General features: G+C 32.4%; 1 protein-coding gene across 2 annotated transcripts; it reads right to left on the bottom strand.

Moving 5' to 3' along the window:
• Window positions 1-1608: 1608 nt before the first annotated feature.
• Window positions 1609-12679, bottom strand: bdl (borderless). Of its 2 annotated transcripts, XM_065355908.1 has the most exons (11): window positions 11977-12679; window positions 11775-11899; window positions 11427-11655; window positions 7729-8010; window positions 7262-7452; window positions 6964-7182; window positions 6616-6881; window positions 6348-6526; window positions 6183-6245; window positions 2990-3175; window positions 1609-2847 (listed from the first exon to the last, which is right to left on the bottom strand). In XM_065355908.1, the coding sequence occupies exons 1-11, from the start codon at window positions 12023-12025 to the stop codon at window positions 2627-2629; spliced, it is 2010 nt and encodes a 669-aa protein (XP_065211980.1). In that variant the 5' UTR covers window positions 12026-12679; the 3' UTR covers window positions 1609-2626. The 2 variants fall into 2 exon arrangements, with proteins under 2 accessions (XP_065211980.1, XP_065211981.1); XM_065355909.1 differs by lacking the exons at window positions 1609-2847; window positions 2990-3175 and adding an exon at window positions 5851-6068 and having other exon boundaries at window positions 11977-12502.
• Window positions 12680-21083: the final 8404 nt, after the last annotated feature.

The raw sequence follows: 21083 nt of genomic DNA, 5'->3' as shown, positions 1-21083 counted from the left end.
TTATTGAGATCTGTCCAGGTAAAAAATATTCAAAAAATCGTCCACCTCCGATGAAATAATTTTATTGGGTATCTTCTCAAAGTCTCTCATATTTCTAAAGGAGGAAAAACAACAATAATATTATTATGGCATTTATCTAAGTACCTTTTTTCGGGGGTTAAACGCTCGGTTGTTGAGCAGAATCCAACCTCTTCTCCTCAGTCTTCTTCCGACGTAAGACCATCTTTTTAAGCCCTTCTTTGCCATCGTTTTCAAACCTATCCCCCCATTTTTTAGCGCCTTTTGCCGTCAAATCGATTTTCTTAAACGCTTTTCCGCTCGGTTCTTTACCACCATTGTAGGCGGTAGTGCTATCTTGGACCACATTATTAATCAGTTGCGCTACCTCGCCCAATGTGCGAATCGTGAATCCTAAAGTCGTTAAACTGAGTAATCCCATTCCTTCGAAAAAATTGTACACCGGTTTGCTGAATAATCGATACGCGATACTTTGTTTGCGGAGTTTTTTATGCAGTGCTAAAACCACAGGTCGTAGAAACACGCATAATTTATCAGGCACTTCTATAATCTTTCCAAGAACCCACTTAATTTCATTCGATACTAGTTCTTTGTTGTAAGATTGCATTCTCTCTCGAGCCTTGGCTGGATCTTTTTGGGCTAAATCTAATATTTCTTGAACTGCTTTCAAATTCTTCGTATCTTTCAATAGGGTTTGTATTTCTTCTGCGGTAATACCCGTGATTTCGCCGTCTGCGGTTATTTCTGGAGCTGTAGCCATCTGAGAAGATAATTTTTTTACACGTACGATTAAACAAATGTCTCCATTAATGCAATAGGAATAGGACGGTACATAATAATAGTTACGTTATGTTTATTCGTGATGCTGTTACCTGAATTGAAAAACCGAATAGGTAAAATATGAGAATCACCATAATAATTTGCAAGCCCATCTTTTACTGCATCTAATTTTTGTAAAAGATCGATTGTTTCTTCAAGTTTTCGTGGTTTAAAATTTAGGTAATCACCGGTAACTTAGAAGAGAAATACGTAGCAATATAATGTGCGACGTGCAGATAACTGCTGATAACTGTAAGAAACGCATAGGTTCTTATGTAAGTACATACATAAAGATATGGCAAAGTTAACTAAGTACTTATTATACAAAAAAAATGTACCTACAGCTGAAAAACGTTCTCCAACCGTCGCCTCTCCTTCTCTAATGTTAAATAATGAGACCGCAACATTTTGAAATTTTCAGCGTATTATGTACAGAGTAGGTGTAGAGACCATCAATGGATTTTTTCACATTTTTTTTTTCTTCTTTGTTTACCTAATGAAGGAAATTTCATTTTGAAGTGAAAATCTTATTTTCGACGTAAGAGCTGTATACTGTTCGTTGAAATTACGTAGGTATGAAGAAACAGAGACAGGTGTTACCAACTCTATTCTAACTAGGATAAAAAAAAAAATGTTGAGAGAGAAAACTGATATTTAATAATTTTTTCAAAATTATGTCGGACTCTGACATTTCTCCCTTCGCAAACATAGGTTTTCACATGGCCATTTTATTGCATGATGACGTAGGTAGGTATGTAATGACGATACAGATTTATAACGAGAAGGAATTTTAATTTCTGTAAACAAACCAAGGTAGGTAAGGTACTTACTGTAGATATTTAACGAATAAATTAAACTAATACTGTAACACATTGTTTACAATCAGTCGACAAGAACCTAATGTTTAAAAATGTGTGATTTACAAATTGAAAAAAATCAGCGTTACGGAGCCAGCTCAATACAAAATCGAGCTAATTTTTCCAGACTAGAAAATTATTTACAAATTGTATTGTACATTTCAGGGATGAAAAGCCTTAAAATGAAACTTCAGCTTTTGGCTTTTAGCTTGAAATTTCAAAATTGAAACTTTTGGCTTTAGCTTTCGGCTATCTTGATTTTTAAGGCTTGCTTTAGCCAGACTTTCGGCTTCCAATGGCTTTTCCTTATATTTTCAATTTAACAGCTTTCAGTTATATTTCATTAAGCTTTTAGCTTTTAACTATTGGCTTTAAGCTTTTGACTTTAAGCTTTTAGCTGATACGTCATCAATTTACAACAAAATGGAATTAAAAATTAGTTCAGGTACATTGATTTCATAATTAGTGATAGTGGAGAATATTCATTGCTAGAATTATTTTCCTTTATTTTTCATTTCACTAAATCGCATTAAAATAAAATTGAACGAAATTTTTTCATTTTTTTGTTTCTTCTAAATTTAGAGAATTCAATTCTGCAAAAAAGCCTTTGAAAAAAGCCAAAAGAATGAAACTTTTGGCTAGCTTTCGGCTTGGAAAAAATGAAACTTGCAAACTTTTAGCTTTTGGCTAAGTGCGAATATCTGCTCAGCTTTCAGCTTTCGGCTTTAAGCTTTCGGCTAGCTTTTCATCCCTGGTACATTTACTCAATAAATTCATAAATAAATAGGTAATTTAAAAATAAAGGTGCCTGAGGATTAAGTTTACAAGTTATATTACAGGTTAATAGGTAGGTATAGGTATTACATACGAAGTAACTCATCACTTCATCATACATTTATATGCAAATACAATACCTACAAACAAAAGTACAATCAAGAGATCAACTTTTTCCCGCTTAAATTGAAAACATACCATAAGGCTGCGATAGCAATCGCCACTAAAAGAGCACCGCCTGCAGCTCCGATGAAAATTGGTTTTTTCATCGGGAAAGATGGAACATAATAGATGTACTTTTGACTGAACGATTCGTAATCATTGGTCGACAGTGCGAATATTTGGATTTTATAGGTTTTTTGTTCTTCGAGATTTTTTACTGCGAAAACAAAAAAAATTATAAATAATACAATGTTCTTTTAAAATACATTAAATATCCAAAAATTCAAATAAAGAAAGAGGTAAGTAGGTAAGTAGGTAGGTAGGTAGGTAAGAGTGAAACTTGAGATCGTTGTGCTTACTTATAGCATTGTTCTCATATGTTTCGATTACACCGATACGTTCGTCTGATGGTTCGCTGTACCAAATAACTCTATAATATTTTAACATTTCTCGACCATGTTTGGGTGGTTTCCATACCACTCTGTAGCCTTCTTCTTCTACTCGTATATAAATATCATTAGGAGGACCAATTTGTTGGTATAAACCTGTAAACACATATTTTTGAAGCGAAAAATTATACATAAAAATGAATTATTTATTGATAGGTATAGGTACTTTTAACATGCAAAATTTATCTTCTCATTAACTGGTATCTTTTTGTTTGAGAAATTTTGATTCTTTTTTCTTTTCTTATTCGAATAATTTTTCATATCCAGGAACAGATTTAGAATTTTCGCGTGTAAGGAAGAATAGGAAACGCGCCCCTCCCCCTCTCCACCCCTTCAAAAAGTCGATCGTGTAATTCATTCAATTCAATCACTTCAACACCAACTTGACAGGATCATTGGGCATATATTTTCAAAATTTCCTAATTTTATGAATAAGTATGAAGGTCTTGAAAAAAATAACATGGAAAATTTTTTGACAATCTAAAAAAAAATTACTGATGAAAATTCTATTTCGATGTTTTTTTCAGTCACTATGGCTGCACTAAGAATTTTTCCATGAGTTTTTTTTTAGAAACTCTTAAAAAATACCAATAAAAAAATCGGAAAAAATAAAATTTTCAAGCAAGCGTATTGAAATTTGCACTAGTTGATCGAATTGGTCAAAAATAAATATATCAGAACAACTCTAAACAATTTTTTTGCAAATAATTTTTCAAATTTATGGTCACGATGAAACACCACTCATGCAGGAGTCAAATTTTTATTTTCCGGGTAATGATGAAAATCCAAATTTGGCTCATGAAGAACATCAAGATTTTGAATTTACATCCAATTTTTGATCTTCCAAATCGATTGGTGGTGGATTTGAACCACCTGGGAGCCCATCAGCAAATTTCTGAATTAAGTATTCGAGGTTTTGAATGAATTTCTTAAAAGTAATCCTTGTAAAATTGAATATTTCAACCAGTTCCTATATAGATTCCCATATTAAATATAGGTACTTAGGTACTTATAAGAACCTGTGGTTGAACCAGACATAGTTTTCAATCGGTGGGTGCTTTCAGACCCAAGTAAATAGGTAGTACTTGTGGTTGAGACAAAACTTAGTTTCCAATCAGTGGGTGTTTCCAGACCCAAGTAAGGAGTACGTACTTGTACTCATGACTCTCTCGTCAATCTAAAAACATTTTCTAAAACGTCCTTCAAACCTACTTCCAGCGTTCTTTTTTTCTTCAGATTTTCAAGTCATTAGTCGTTGGCTCGTTGCAAATTTTATGAAGAATGAGTTTTGAGTTTTCTTTCCTTATTGATAATTCTCCTTTTAATTGGCATTTCAAAATCATTGATCATTTTGTATTAAAAATACAAACAATTTACCTATTTTATCGAAAGCTTTTTTTTTAAATTTTGCAAAGTTACATTCTATTAGCCTATGCCTTAGAAAAACCACGAAGGTAAAAAAAATTATCATTTATCACCAAATCTTACATCGTGTCACTATTTTTCTATGCTCATACTCCAGTTTTTCATAAAATACAAAAAACCGCTTATCCTGGTAGGTATTACCATATGTTTCTGGATCTCAAAAAGGTCTCTCAAAACGGGACAAACTAGTTAAAATTTTGCAAGAAATTCAAATAAGTATTTCAACAAAAATATTTTTTGAGCATTTTTGTTAAACTTTCAGCCCAAAATAGCTGCTGATTTCTGCTGATGATTTTTGAAATTTTCGAAAAAAAGTCTACTTTTAGAGAGAATTTTAAATAATTATGTACTTCAATTAAAATTTTTTTCAGCTTTTCTAAAGACCGTTGAGCCCAAAAATGGTACATGATTTTCGAAAATTAAAAAAAAATGTTATATAAGTTAGGTGTACCTAAGTATTTTTTTTTGAAGAATTGTAAGTCCAAGATTGGGCAATTAGGTACTCGTGATTTTCGAAAGATTTGAAAAAGTATCATCATATTAAAATTGATTAGAATTTGAGAGAAAATGAGAAATTCGTACAAAAAAATTAACTCAATTTTGGGCTCAATGTTCCTCGAAAATCGTACTAAAATCAAAAATAAGGTATTGAAATAGCTTTTGCTGATGGCAGAATTTTGAGAATTCGAATTACCCATTTTCATTTTCTGGTAAATTTTTTTTAAATGTAATTTTCTTGGCAAAGATTGCATTTTGGTCAATTAAGTACTACTTACAATTAGATACTCTTTTTTCCTAAGCATTAATTTTTTTTTAAATTATAATTTTCTCTCATTTTGATATTAAAAAAGACTTTAGAAGCCTAGTTCCAAGAAGTAGGTTTAAACAATTTTCGATTTTCTATACTAGGTATTTTTTTTTTTTTTTTTTTTTGCATTACGGTGGTTCGAGTATTCAATTTACGTCAAAAATATGAAAATACACGATGATGGCGGATTCCTGCTTTAATATTCTTATCTCACGTTTTTTTCATTACCTACATAAAGCAAGTAGGTATTACATAGATTCTTTAAACAATCAAAGCACAAATATCGCAAAGGAAGATACCGCGAAGTATTAAACTTTTGTAGGTAGGTAAAGTAAATTAAATCGTGCAACATTCAGTAGCAGCTACTACTGCGTTTCGTTTTCACTATCCAAAAAATGTTGAACGAAAATTGATGAAACATCACGTAAATTCAAAGCTGATGCTCAAACGAATGAGGCAACATATTTATAGTTTACCTGAGTACGAACTTTGCACCGCTAATTCCTAGGTAATTATTTCAAAAAATGAAAACAAAATGTCAATTTTTCAAATTTATTCAAATCATGTGCAGAGGAGGGGTAAACAAATAATATAGCTAAGTATCACAATAATTTTTATGTAAGTATTTCAAGCTAAACACAAAAAAAGTGATGATTCATCGTAGTAGATACGAGTATTTGGAATCATTATGATAATTTGAGTGCATGCTTCACATTCCGTTATTGTTAATTTCTATTTTTTCCGACATATTCAGAGCTAAAATTGAAAATGTTAGTTTTATGTGAGATCAATATAGATACACAGTTCCCACCAACATACACATGCAATTAAACAACAAAAAACCATTACACTTAATTTATGATATCTTACCAACGGGGCTTCTGAATTCACGATCAATTTCAGTCTCAATCTCAGCTTCTAGTTCTTCTTCATCTATTAAAAAATTACATCCGAATGAGTCATACTTCAATACAAATACAAACATTAACTCGTATCAATGCAACGATAATGTGAGTAGAAAATTAGAAAACTTACCATGATTCTTCGTCATAATTTTTACAGTTTTGCTAAACATTCCATCGCCATTTTCATCTTGGCTTAGAACCATAACTTCGTAAGCTTGGCCTGAATTCAAATCGGATATTTCAGTTTCGAAAATTTCTTTAGAATCGAGTTGTTTGGTTTTCCATTCTTGAGCATCTTCAACTCGATACCTAAGGAAGGAAAGTACCTACCTATAAGTATTTAATTGGTCCATTTGATTATAAATTTCTGAACATGAAATGCAAATAAGAACACTAACCAAACGCTGAATTTCAATTTAGGTTTCGTTAAAGAAGATAGCCATCTCACTTTGACGGAATTTTTCGATACATCTGTGGTCACATTATAAGGCGCGTGATTACGTATGCTTTCTTGTATGATCAATTCGGACTCGGAACTAACAGTAGCTGCTTCATTTGTAGCGATGCACTGGTAATATCCTCGATCACTTTCTTGAATATTTCTTATGGTTAAATTACCCAAAGAAATCAACGCTCTATCGTGAGGTATTTCAGCGCCGTTTGTCTTTGAATTCGATATAATCGATTAATATACGTAATTACGTATGCGTAATTGTAAGAGATATCTTATAGAGTGCACAACTTACCCTTCGCCATGCCAAATTCGGTTTATCGAATCCTTCCCCGTCTACAGCATCGCATTGCATTACTACAGTATCTCCTATTTTCCTCAAATATAAGATATGAGGAGTAACGGTGAACACTGGTGCTCTTTGGACGATCACAGTCATTCTAGGTGAAGGACCGTTGGTTCCTAGATCGTTATAAGGTGTGCAGGTGTATTCCCCTCCATGCGAATCATCCACCTGTTGAGTATTGAAATTTACTCGCTCAAAATCTGGGAGGAATTCGGATGCTTTATTAATTTGGCAGATACCTATGTACCTTGCTGAAGTAAAGGGAGCCATTTTTTCTAGCAAATACTCCAGGTACATTGTAAGCATCGAATAGGAAACCGTCTTTTTCCCAGCGGATTTTCGTGATTTCTGGATTCGCCTTGAAGTAACATTCCAAGTGACCTGGTCGACCAAATGGTAGATAGACTCGTCTCGGTGCGTAGACAACTTTTGCTTTGACTGTAACATGAAAGTGAACAGAAAGGTTTATAATTTATTTCTGGAGGGGGAGGGGCGAGGGAGCAAAACGCAGCCGGAAGCAAATGATTTTGAAGTTAAAAAAATAAATGATTATTGTTTGGAAAGTATTTAAAAAATTGGAAAACCAAGTTTTAAAGGAGATGGACTTTCTTTTTTTAGAATTTTTAATAATTTTTTTCCACGTCCCTCTTCAATGAATATTTCCAATTTTTTGAATATCATTTTTGGTCGCCAAGTTACACATCTGCTGCTTACATCGAACATTTAAATAAGCTCCAGCTGATTGTTTTTCACCGTCATCATTGGTAATTTCGCAAAAATAATATCCCGAATCTTTCATTTCGGTTTTGATTATATTCAGAGATCCTTCAGGGTTCACTATTATCCGATCCTTCAAGTTTTGGATTTCAGTAACAGGGATTTCATCCTTATACCAGACTACATTGGCTGGCAATATCTTGGAGACGCATTTCATTTTAACCGATTCTTCCTCCATTACAGTTTGATTTATTGGAGGGACTGCCAGTAAGCTGCCTCCTGTGAAAATATTATTTTGATTAATGATGAATAGTAGAAGTCGATTTGCCTGATGGGTGTACCAATAAATGTGTGGATCAAAGTGTAAAAAACAAAAAATTGCTTCTGTAGCAAACTTCTATGATTTCTTCATCAATAAAAGTTAGGTGATCAGAAACAATTTTCAACTTTAACTTTTGTGTAGGTAAATTAAAAAATTTAGTAGGTATGTATCATTGTATCTTGTAGAGGAGAGAGAGCCGAAAGCCTTACAAATTGGGTTCTATACATACTTTTTGCCTATCCCCAATATTGAAAGCGATGGAATGTTAATAGGTAGGTACATAATATAATATTTAAAAAATCTAGAAAAAGACGAAACGAAATTTTTGAATTGCAATTGTGCCTACACTTTTGAACATAGCCGAAGTATTCAAAGGCCATTTTTTCCACAAAACTCTCTGTTACTTAATTAATTTTTTAGTTTTCTAGAATTTGCATCAGTAAAGAAATGAAATTTTCGGAAACCTGAAGATAAAATTGATAAATCTTGTAGGTAGGTAGAGAACTATAGAGAACTGAATTTTCAGTCAAAAAAACGTAGCTCGCAAATTTCGCACCTGTTCAACATTGAAGGAGCTATATGTATTGTACTTTGAATATGCCATTTCCTATTTTTAATTCTTAGTAATGCCCTGCCGCAATAATATTACAGATAGGCAAAAGGTGCATAGGACATAAGACATAACTTCTAGAACTTTTTCTTAGTTTCAAGATTTTGTACAGGATGATTCAGGGTAGAACTGAGGCCTTACACTAGGGAATTATGCAACACTTATCGAGCTCATGAGGTGATGCTTGCCTAATCCCTGCTTGAAGGGACAAAATGTGCATTCAAAAGCTATAGATTGCACTTTTTGCGTGGGATTTTGTGCAAAACGCGATTTTTCTGCTTGACAAATGGGAAGGTCTGCAGATGCCAGGATTTTAGAATAATCACCACCCCCCCCCCCCATCCACCTTTTTAAAGTGTAGTCAGAATTTACACAGATGGACCTAGCAGTGCGACACATCGATTGGTCTGTTTTCAAGGATGCTGAACTCGAATTTGACCTCTATTTTTCGATCGGATCCTTTACTAAGCCCCTGGAATTTCTCTTCGTTCAAAATAAAGTCAAAATTCAAATAAATTTCATCACAAAACAAATTTTAGCTTTCGAGGTCAATTTGGTGAAAATTGTTTTTTCCTGTTTTTAATTTATTATCTATTAAAAATTATTTTTGACTATTTTATCAAAATTTTGGGTTTAAAAGTAAGTAATTTTTTTATCTAAAAATTCAATTTTTTCAAATCTTGACTCTATCTACTTCTGAAAATGTCAATATGTAATATCAAAAAATGAATAACTTAATAATGTGCAAAAGCAATAACTTTTTTTATCCCTTTCAAACTGGTTGCACTGACTTTTCAACGTCAGGGTTATTTAAGATTACAAAATCATGCCTTTGGGTCTCACTTATGTCAAAAATACCAAAAAGTGTTGTTATTTCTTGCCAAAAATTACTAACAATTGTCATTTGTTTGCAAAGAATCGCAAATGTCTCACTTTTTCAAAAATTGCCCAAAAGTCTCACTTTGTTGCCAAAATTGCCAAAAAGATTTGCCTTTTTGTTAAAATCGTCAAAGTCTTCCTTCTTGCGAAAATTTTCAAAAAACAATCACTTTTTTACCAAAAAATTGCAAAAAAGTTTCAAAATTATTGTACTGTATAAAAGTACATACCTATTACTTTTTGCTAGTAATTCCCAAAAAGTCTTGCTTTTTACCAAATTGCTAAAAAAATCACACTTTTTTTTCTAAAAATTGCTCAAGTTCAATTTTTTTTTCAAGAATTGCTCAAAATTGTCTCTTTTTGAAAAAATTGGCAAAATCTTGCTTATTTTCCAAAAATTGTCAAAAATGCTATTTTTTACTCGAAAAATTGCAAAAAAAAAAAAGGTCTTGTTTAATCGCTAAAAACCTACGAAATAGTCTCACATTTTTGGCAAAAGTAAGTATTGGAATTGCCAGAAAGTGCTGCTTTTTGCTTAAAATAGTCAAAGTCGCAATCGAGTTGCATTATTCGGTTTTAAAATGAAATCTTTATAGTTTTGTAATTTTTTTTTACAGTTTTAATTGAAGTGTTCTTCTTTTTCTGTGACTTTTTTTCTACATTAAAATGTTTTGTTCGCGTCTAACAAATTTTTTCGTTACCAACGTTTTTTTTTGGGGGGGGGGGGAGATATTTAGTACGACCCCCGGAATTAAGATTCCCTGATTTGTAGCTGCCCAATTACACATTTTTTCTGAAGATTATTCCTACTTATATCAAAATTGGACTTTGAATGTGATTTTGATTCAAGTAGTAAGTACCAGTAATGATGTTTTCCTAGTAATAACACTGGTTAATTGATTTTAAATCCTCTATTTTTCATCTAAGCAGCTCAAATTTCTTTCGAGAACCTAATTTCGACCTAAGTAAGAGAAAATGTGCTTTTTGGAACCAAATTTTTCCAAAAAAAAAAAAAAAAAAAAATGGCTTAAAAATTCGAAAAATATGCACTGGGGCAGCTACAAAGTCAGAGAATCTTGATTCTAGGTCATATTCCAACAATCAACGCGTTTTTAGAGCCTCTTTCGACATGAATGAGAAAAAGGATATTTTTGCAGGCAAAATTTTTTCAACAAAACTTGAAATTTCAAAATTTACGACTAGTTAGTGACAACTCTGAAAATCGTCCTTCCAAATTCTGCATACCTTTTCTCAACTACTTACCAACCATTGGCATGGTAAAAAAAAAAAACGTAATTTTTCGACATTTTACAACGTGTTCAATTTGGGCCTCTGAAAATTATTATTTTTCTCACTCATGTCCATATTGGGCTCTAAAACTCGATCACATGTCAAAACTCGAATGTGGCCAGAAATGAAGTTTTTCGACAATTTATGATAAGATGAAGTGTCAAATCTTGATCAGGGATGCCAATTTTTGATCATCCGTCTCATATTGATTTTTTAGGTCCCACGAAACAATTGACACCTCTGATCAAGATTTGGCACTTTACTTCGAATATCTAACCATTTAATTTTCTCAACTGATTATGTAATTTTTGATCAATGTTGAAAAAATCAAAAGCCCGAAGGAATCTCAATTTTCCATTTGGCCAGCTGAAATTTTTTTGGGAGTCATCTTAAACCTCATCAGCGCGGATTCAGTAATTCTTTGACATGAAAAAAATGAGCAAAAATCGGTAGCTCAGCGATCACAAGACCCCCTTATCAGTAAGTTTTGCGTAGTTTTTGGGTAAAATTAAAAATCCTAGCCTTGAAACACTTCGTATCCATTAGTTCGATGTATGACATTGACACGTACCTATTTTGGCTGAAAATTCATACCTTCAACTTGTAAATGGTACCAAGTTCCATTTGCTTTAGTGGAAGGTGTCCTGTTTGGAAATATCACCTTACATTCGTACCATCCTTCGTCTGTTTCTCGAATACTGGTTATATTCACGGATCCTTTACCATGCTGCCAAGCATCTTTATCAGTCAACAGATGTATTCTGTTGACGAAATTATCAGCAGGGGTCATTTCACCGTCAGCCCATTTGAATACAATTTTATCCTTGATAGAAAAATTCCAAATCAATTGATCGAACGAATCGTTTCTTCTTCATCGCTTTCGATGATAAAATTTCACATCAAATCAACTACAGGTAGGTACCTAACCAGGTAAGTACTTACATCTTTTCTCCATTCGAGCACGTGAGGTATGACGATATCGTGAGGAAACTCGATGGCGCAATCCAGCACAGCATATTCTCCTACTTTGGTCAAGATTACCGAAGCTTCATCGCCGACACAAGGGACTAGAAAATTTGCGAAAAAAAATTACCTACCAAACGTGTTCGCTCTACTCGTTGGTGAAAAAAAAATATCGCCATACCTGGGCTTTGAATCAAAACGGAGCACAACAGAATCACACCGAATATCATCTCTTGGCCATTAAATACGAGTTTAAATTCTTAAAATAGCGTAGTAAGACATGCGTGAGTATTTTTTGCTCCTCTTTACGCGAACTACCGCAATTAGATATTGGTACTTATTGATTAAAAACCATTCACCGGAGTGGCGAAGCGGTGACAGAAAAATTACGAACACGATTTATGCGATAATGTTCGAGCGATGAATATAAGACAATTACTGAATTCATAATGTTCATCGCTAGAGGTCTTTCAATTAAACCAATTGAGTGTAGCTCGGAATTAAAACCGTATCCATCATCAACAAATTAACCAAAAGATGGAAAAAAATTATTAAAGGCACCGTAATATGTATTATTCTTCTTGCACTCGGATAAAGTGAACGTATTAACGGCGTTATACCTTTCATTAACCCGACGACGTTGATTTCATAGTCTGCTTTAAATTAAACACGCGAGCTCTAACACACAAGTGTAACTAATAAGAAGGGGTATGGCTTCTTAGAGCCATTATCGTGTTCATTTCAATGTCACAGTGACTTTCTTTCACTTCAAATTGCACTTACTTATTCATTTTTCTAACGGATTAAACGAGCTTTTGTCACAAGTTTCATTGTTACAGTTCTACAAATCACTGCACTCTTTATTTTTAATTGTCGCGAGTATCGTTCGATAGGCATGGACTGTACCGACAATGAGAAGAAAAAATACCTATAGAAAAAAAAAAACAACCTAAGCTGTAGTTTTGAGGATTTAAATTCAGCTTAAATATGTAAACAGTGTGCTCTCCATGCAACGTCATAAGTAAATAAGGAAGTTGTAAATCAACGGATTAAAAGTTAAAACATATTATTACTATATCCTGCGAATACGCTTAGCTTACTTTTAAATAAGTTAGATAACAGACAGTCGAAAGCCTAAAAACGTTTCTTTAAATATTTATTAGGTAACTTGATAAGTACCTATATTCGAGATGATTAATCTTTCGCAAATTAACGTATCATAATTTATATCGCCGATGAGGTTTCTTTTTTTTCTCTTTATTGAGATGACCGTTGCCTAATACGTTTATTCCGAGTGTTTCAGATTGGTATTTTACCTATCTATTGAAATATGTAGATGATTCTGCATTCTGAATAATTTGTGGAACAAAGAACAATAATACATCTTTGACGTACCTACATACCTACTAACCAGTTGCATACTTGGTATAGTGCAATGTGACTCGCAAATTAATTCTTCGTACCGAGTACCTACCTACCTATTTATATGTTATTCAATCGCAAAATTAATGTGACTTTGTACTTTTCCTCCGGAGAATATCGGTCAAATGAAGATTATAGTATAATGCCATTAGCTAACTTACCCAGCAAATGCATAATGCTAGACATTGATCAGACTAAAACCCATCTGACATACAGGGTGTCCCGAGATTGAGTAGCCAAAGCAAAAACGTAGGATTAACCGAGTCTCTTTTTCAAAAAATTCAGCCAGTTACTGGCCCACAACAAAGACCGTTTGATAGAGTTAAGGCAGGAATTATTGGGATGAAGAGAAATTATTTTAATTATTTGGTCAGGTGGTTTAGTCAATAATTATTCCTTAGAGAAGGAATAATTACCTTGTCCTGGATAGCTTGGAGTTGGTAGAGTAATACAATAAAACCATGTCGCCCTGAAAGTACTCCATTGTTCAAGTTTTGTTTCTGAACATCTGAACTATTAGAACAGTTTCCAGGGTGAAAAATTGAAAATTCAAGTATGTACCTATAACTTATACTTACATAAAATTTGATACGTCGTGAATCATCTAGTTAGTTTGAGCTGAAAAACTTGCGAAATATCAAAAATTTTACTCCCTCGGTCTTTTTACCCAAAGTCGGCACTCCTGGAATACCTAGATATAATCTTCGAACAAAAATTTGGCTAAAAATGATAAAATTGGTCAATTACCATTCTTAATTTTTTTTTTCATTTTCATTCTTCGAAGTTTGAAATTTTTATTGGAGAGCTCTAGAGCTGTTTTTGTTTATTTGCATATGAATGAATAAAAAATTGTTTGGTAATTATCTTATTTCACATTTCACCTGATGTAGGTAACGCCAGTAATGCCCCTCCAAAAAAATGACCTTTCTGTAATTTTCAACTTAAACTCTCAACACTCCAGGGGCCAACCCTAGTTCCTGAAAGTTCCCCATTCCTCATAGTTTTATCTCCGAACATCGCTGAACCATTAGAACAGTTTCCAAACTGAAAAATTGAAAACTTGAGTACGTGCATAATATCTGACATTGTGAATCATCTACCTATAGTTAGTTTCTGGCTACAGATGACAAAATTGATGAATTACTATTTTTATTTTATTTTTTTCATTTTCATTATCAGTGATTTTTGGATAGTGGCATTTTTCAGACATAGGCCAAATTATTGTTCTTTGAAGTTTGACATTTTCACCACCCCCCCCCCCCCAAAAAATCACAGTCACATAAGGTACAAAAGGTCAAAAATGGTCACATAAGATCACGACCGTCTCGAAAAATGTGGTCATAATCTTGATGGTATAATATGATTCTTTTTTCTGGTGCATTGGGTTCACTGCTCTTTTTGATTTTTTTTAAAAAATCGAATTCAAAATTTAGTGGATTTACTTACGTAAAATTTTATACCTGAGGAATAAAATATACCACTCTAAAAAAAATGACCTTTCTGTTATTTTAACCTTTGACCATCCCCACTTCAGTAGTTCATAAAAGTACTCCATTCCTCAAGTTTCATCTCTGAATGTGTGAACTATTAGAACAGTTTCCAGACTGAAAAATTGAAAATTCAAGTACATATGTACGTACCTATAACCTATACCTACATAAAATTTGACACGTCGTGAATCATTTAGTTAGTTTGAGCCCAAGAAGGAATAAAATTAAAGGTTATAAAATTTCCTATCGAAGTATTCAGCTGTTTTTTGAAGTAACGCTAATGAATTTTGTATGAATCAATTTAGAATTGAGTTTATTAAAAATTTCCACTTTCCAGTGAGTCAGACGTGAGTGACATGAGTGTTGAAAAAAAATTGTTCTGAATTCTATTTTAACTGATTTTGTACTCGTAGCAGTGATTTACTGAGGGTTGCTTTGCAGCTTTTTTCGTTCAAGTTAATCAAGTACAAAATTGTATCCCCAAGTAGAGAGGATAAAATGCAGAATGTTTTAGTAAAACACTGAGGTGCTCAAATTCAAAATTTTATTTTTATTACTCCTTGCATTTTTACAACTTTGAACCTGAATTTTGGCGGAAACAGTTTTGGTGCCCAACCCTTCAATTCGGAGCTGTGGCGGTTCAAAGTTTTCTTTTGTCAATTTTACCCCCACCACCACAATAAAAAATTTTGAAAAAAATCATGTTGAAAGGCTCACTGTTCCTCTACACATTCCGTGTGGTACCATAATTTTCCCCCCACTACTCATGGATACAGAATTTTTCTCACAAAAAACGCGTTTTTTGGCTATACTGACCAAGGGGGGTGGGTAGGGGGGCGGAAATTCCGATCGAAAATTTTTATTGGAGGTACCCATCAGCAATAATCCATCATGATTTTCTAAATCTGGGAACAGGGCCATTTCACCTATCTTACTTGGGAATACCCTTTTGTGGGAATTTCAAGTTTCAAAAATCTGCCGGAGGCTTCAGAACTACTCTAAACGGTCTGAAACAGTTTCCAATCGATTTGGCAGGTCGAAAATGGCGTAAATTTAAAATTTCAGCTTTCTGGGTCAATTTGGTAAGATTTTGATTTTTTTCTCCACATTTTTGGCCTAAATTTGATTTTTGAAAATTCGCCAAAAATCGAAAAAGGCACTTAAGCACTTGAAATTCTGTCAGATGATGAAATTTTTGCCTGCTCTTTTGATCTACCTACTATGTAAGGTTTAGAAAATTTCGAGCAAGTCCTACGTTGCAACGCAAAATCTGCGATTTCGGCTGACCAGTCAATAAAAATGGCCGCCATTTTGTGAGTACGGCCATGTTTTTTTTTGGGGGGGGGGCAAGGGCTAGAAATGTTCCACAGGACTTTCCCTTCAAGAAAAAAGTTGTTCCGGAAAATCGGCAGGGGGTGCAATTGATTCTTATGTGCCCCCCTCCCCGACTATTCGCAATACACGGGCAATCTCGTTCACCTTACACCATTTACTTCTCACCTCTGGACCGCTATTCCAATGAAAAATATTGACTATTTTAGTCCTTATTTTCAAATCTGATTCTCCAGCAAAAAGACGCCTTGAGAACCGGGCATGGGCATAATTTCATCAAATTGTACAAAATACGAACATTAACAAATCAAATCGTAAAATGAAAAGAAAAAAATCGAATTCCAATTTTCCGTTTTTAGTTTACATTTTTTTCAGTATCAGTCGAGATAACTTCACGTTTAAAAGTACGAATGATTTATTTTCATCAACGGATTTACACATGTAAAATATAAAGAACGCTACAAATAAGTCTATTACTTGATAATGCATTTAATTGTAAATTTAGTCCATACTTATGCATTACATTATTTCTTAAACTTTAAAATGTCCAATTTAAAATATATAAATTAAAAAAAAAATAGTATAAACTTAGTAAAAATATCGCGTACGTATGTACAAATTGAGTAGTAAATATTCTCATCAAGAGTAAAACTTTCAACTAAAATACAAAATATTGTGCAACAAATTTTTGGTGAATACGCTTACAAAAAAAAAGAGAGAAAAACTCAAAAAAAAAATCATTTAAAAATAACTACGAAAGATTTTGATACTTATACGACAAAAAAAAATATACGAAATCGAAAAAAAAAAAAAAATTACAGTGATGGCAAATATATTATTTATATAGCACATTCAGCACACATTTTGGTATTCGTCTAAAGCATAATTACGTGAAGCTAACGACAGACATGGGGAAAAAAATTGCCAAGTATATAAAGACGTTAAAGGGTAAAAAAAAAAAAAAAAGGAAAACAAAAACAAAGATAAGAAAAAGTAACAATTCTCACATTAACAAAGAAAACATCGAATATCGTTCACAACATAAATTAAAAATAATACTGTATAAAAAAAGTCAAATCGGTGTACCTATTTTTAAATTAAATATTGGCAATGTGGTGGGCAAACAATATTTTTTTTTTACATTTCCATATACGTACACCGATTCGACTTCGTCTTAAAAACTACAACAACAAAGGAGTAAAGTTCGTCATCCGATTGATCGGTATTTTAAATAAAAGTTTTCAATTTTCACTGATTTAAAAAAAATACACTTTACCGCCGAAAGCGTTAAACGCTAAATACAAAGAGATCGATTTCCACTTATGTGAAATAAGTACACTTCAATAAATACACTATTTGTTATACAAAATACAATAATATACAAAAAAATAAAAATAAAAGTAACAACAACTACACTTTTTTTAAAAGATATCATTTCCGAAAGCGTAAAAAAAACGAAAAATAAAAATCATAAAAAAAAATCAAAAAGAGAAATTTCAATTTACTATGCTTTTTAATATGTAAATATACATATTCTATACACATGCTAATAAAATAACATGTTTTTTTATATTTTATAATATTCAACAAACTATATATTTTTTCTATCACAATGAATAACAAACTGTTATAGTTTTAAAAAATATTTAAAAAGGTATTACAAAAATCGACGTGTTGGAAAAAAATGAAAATTTCTCTACGAACAGCTGTAGAAATTTTCTATTCTTATCACGTTGTAATTTGGTGGGGGGCAAATGTACATAAAATTCATTCGCGTATATTATATAGGTATAAAAATACATAATAATATTTTTTTTCAATTTGCAAAAACCCTGATATCGTGTAAATCTATAACGAGATGATTAAATTCAATCATAATACCTTAAAAAGATTTTCAAATTTTTAAATTTCCATATTTTTTTTTTTTTCGCAATAATATACCGAGCGCAGCAGTAGTTTTTCATTTTGTCACAAGTGAAGAAGAAAATTATAGGTACTTAAACAGAGATCAAAAACAAAAAAAACGTGAACACATACTCGATTCGCGTCCGTAAAAATCCGAAAATAAATACAAATTGGCAAAAATTGACTAAAATGTATACAGAGTAGGTACAATTTTTTTAATATACAACGTAGTGCGAATTATATAGATAAAATAATACAAATAAGCTTAAATAGAATTATTAAATGCTTCGTCAGGAATCACAAATAGGTACGACGGTGGCAAGAGAAAAGCAAAGCTTATAATATAAGACTAGAGACCGTTTACGTGTGCATTGTTTTGAGAGAAAATTCGGTAATTTTTTAATTTAAAGAAAAAAAAATCTTTCGTTTCAGTTTCGATGGGAATATACCTGCTATCCTACTTGATAAGGAGATGAAGATCAAATTACTCGTACATTGGAACAAACTTTAGAGTGAGTAGGTAGAAAAGGTATTCAATTTTTCCGTCATGTTTAGAACTCTGAACCTAGGAGCCATTAAAAGAGGAAAAAAATAATGGAATGTAAATAAAAAATATCGGATTACAATCGACGAAATTATTAATACTGATTTCAGTTTCAATTTTGAAACATTTTGGTTTCGGTTTCAGTTTATCAAGAGGCCGGAGTCATGATTTTAAAAATAAAGATGATTTCAGTTATAAATTTTCTCAGATAGAAAAATTGTAATATGTAGAACAGAATTTTGTACTATTTTCGAAAATCAGAACAGAATGAATCAGAAATCAAAATTGTTCAGATGTTGAAAAATTAGTGCAAAGCAACAGACCGTACGTTAAGATGGAATTTACTCAAAACCTGAGATTGACCTGAGAAAAAGAACCCCTCTCCCTCTACATAAAATCTTCGGATAGAATCAACTTTAATACCATAACAACCTCCTATTTCTGTAGAAAAAAATCAATGAATTCCACTAGTTCTCCATTTCATTTCATCTTTTTACAATTCCAAATAAAAATCAAAACTTGAATGTCGTTTGAAAATTTTAATTTTTTTTTGAAAAAGAATTGCTTTCCTATATTCTTGCAAAGGCTCAAAAATCTTCATAAATATTACAGATTTTCAGGTCTCAGAATAGAATATGTAGAATGGATCCAATGCCCAGTTTTCTAACTTTAAAGCCCGAGGGAAAATTTGGCAGCTTTCATATCTTTTTTTGACATTGTGAAAATATGAACGTGACCACAGAGAAGAGGGACACATTCGATACATACTCCTATAAATTTTTTCAGCTCTTGGAAAGAGACCCTATTTCTTCAATTTCAGATCCTCAAAAATGATCAATTTTGATTCAAACATTCTATTATGAAAAAATTAAACTTTGATTGTAAAATTTACAACACTTCAGGAAAATTGAGAAGCATTTATTTGCATATTGATTTCAAAAAAAAAATAATTCAAAAATGGAAAAGGGGCTTGTTGAATTCCTTTGTTTTTTGGAGGCGGGAAGAGAAGAGAGAAAAGAAGGAAGACCTTCAATTTGAAAAATTGTTAGAAAAATCCGAGTTTTCAGATGAAAATTTCCAATTTTTGATCATCTAATCATTTTTTCTACTTCAATTCTAGTTCGATCGCAGTTCAAGGATTCATAATTGGAGCAAGGAATTTTATAAAATGGAATATAGGTACCTCATTAGTAAAAATCAACCTGTCAAGCTATATTTATAGGATTTTTCAATAATTTTTTCCTCAAATTGGACGTATTGGTTCAAAAAATCAAGCCAATATTCAAAATTAGCTTAACAAACAACTTGCCACTACATTTCCATTTTTTTAAGGATTGCAATCAAAATTAATGTCTTTTGAGTCCCTGAGAAATATTGAGATCACACATTTTGATTTTTTTCGATATTTTTTGAAATAGTTTCGCGCCAAATTTCATGTTTTCTACATTATTCAGAGGTTGGAAAGGAAAGGAGAAGGGGTTTTCGAAGATGCTGGGTCAAAAAATTGAGCAAATATTTCGATTCAGTGTCTTCAAATCAGGAACGATTACCATCCCAATTGATTTGAGTTTTCCTCTTAATTTTCACTAAAATTGAGGGACCTTGTGCCCTCTCAACGATTTTAAAATCCCATTTCAAATTTTTCCGCTATTTTTTAAATTAGCAACAATCACTACACCTGTTTATTTTGAGCCCCCCCCCCCTCAATCTTCACTAAAATTGAAGGACTTTGCGTCACAACAATGTTAAGATCCAATTTCAAATTTTTTTTGCTATTTTTCGAAGTATGAATCCGCTGAATTTTTGTGTTTTCAACGCCATTTAGAGGCTGCAGAGGGGAGAGGGGGGAGATTCAGAGACATTGGGTCAAAAAATTGAACTTCGGTTTTCAATTTTTCCTCCGCAATTTTGACTAAAATTAGAGCCTTTTGCATCCCTGAAGAATGTCGGCATCCCATTTTGAATTTTTTTGGCATTTTTTGGAAATATGTATGTATTTGCCAAGTGCCATTTTTTCCACATATTTCAGTGAGGGGAGAGGTTGGTCAGAGTAGTTCAGTTTAAAATCAAACCAATATTTGAATTTGGAGTGTTCAAATTAGCAAAAATCATTACGTCACTTTATTTCTGGTTTGTTTTTGAATTTTAATCAAAATTAGAAGCCCTGAATCATTCACGTGCAGAGTTCAAATTTTTTCCTTCATCGTGAGGAAGGTGGGGGGGGGGTCAAATATTTTAAAAACTTCATGTACTTCAACCAGATGGAAATTTGTGGATATTCTTTGAAATTATTTCCAGCTTTTTTTTAATTATAATCAATTTTTTTGGAAAATATTGTGTGTACCTAATATTACTCAAAAATATTGTATTTTTGTACAGAAGGGTCCAGTGCCCATTGAGAAAAAAAATCATTGAAAAATAATCGTCCAAGAAAGTTGAGCTCTCCAATTTTGACTCGCCGGAATATATTAAAAAAACTAAAAAATCGTTTGAAAAAAAAACTGATTCCTCCATATAAGAAAAAAATTTAATGCTCTATAGTTTTGTTCCCCTTCACTTTCGTTTCTTCATACAAGTAAGTTTAGTAATCCTTAG

The sequence above is a fragment of the Planococcus citri genome, chromosome 3 (assembly GCF_950023065.1).
Source record: "Planococcus citri chromosome 3, ihPlaCitr1.1, whole genome shotgun sequence".
In the NCBI taxonomy this organism is placed as follows: Eukaryota; Metazoa; Arthropoda; class Insecta; order Hemiptera; family Pseudococcidae; genus Planococcus; species Planococcus citri.
This window is presented reverse-complemented; position numbering and strand designations above follow the sequence as displayed.

Coding starts and splice junctions, on each gene's coding strand:
- bdl (XM_065355908.1), bottom strand. CDS start 12,025: ATGATATTCGGTGTGATTCTGTTGTGCTCCGTTTTGATTCAAAGCCCA. Junction 8,011..11,426: donor GTACCATTTACAAGTTGAAG/GTATGAATTTTC, acceptor ATATTTTCACAG/GAGGCAGCTTACTGGCAGTC. Junction 6,246..6,347: donor AATTATGACGAAGAATCATG/GTAAGTTTTCTA, acceptor ATTTTTTAATAG/ATGAAGAAGAACTAGAAGCT.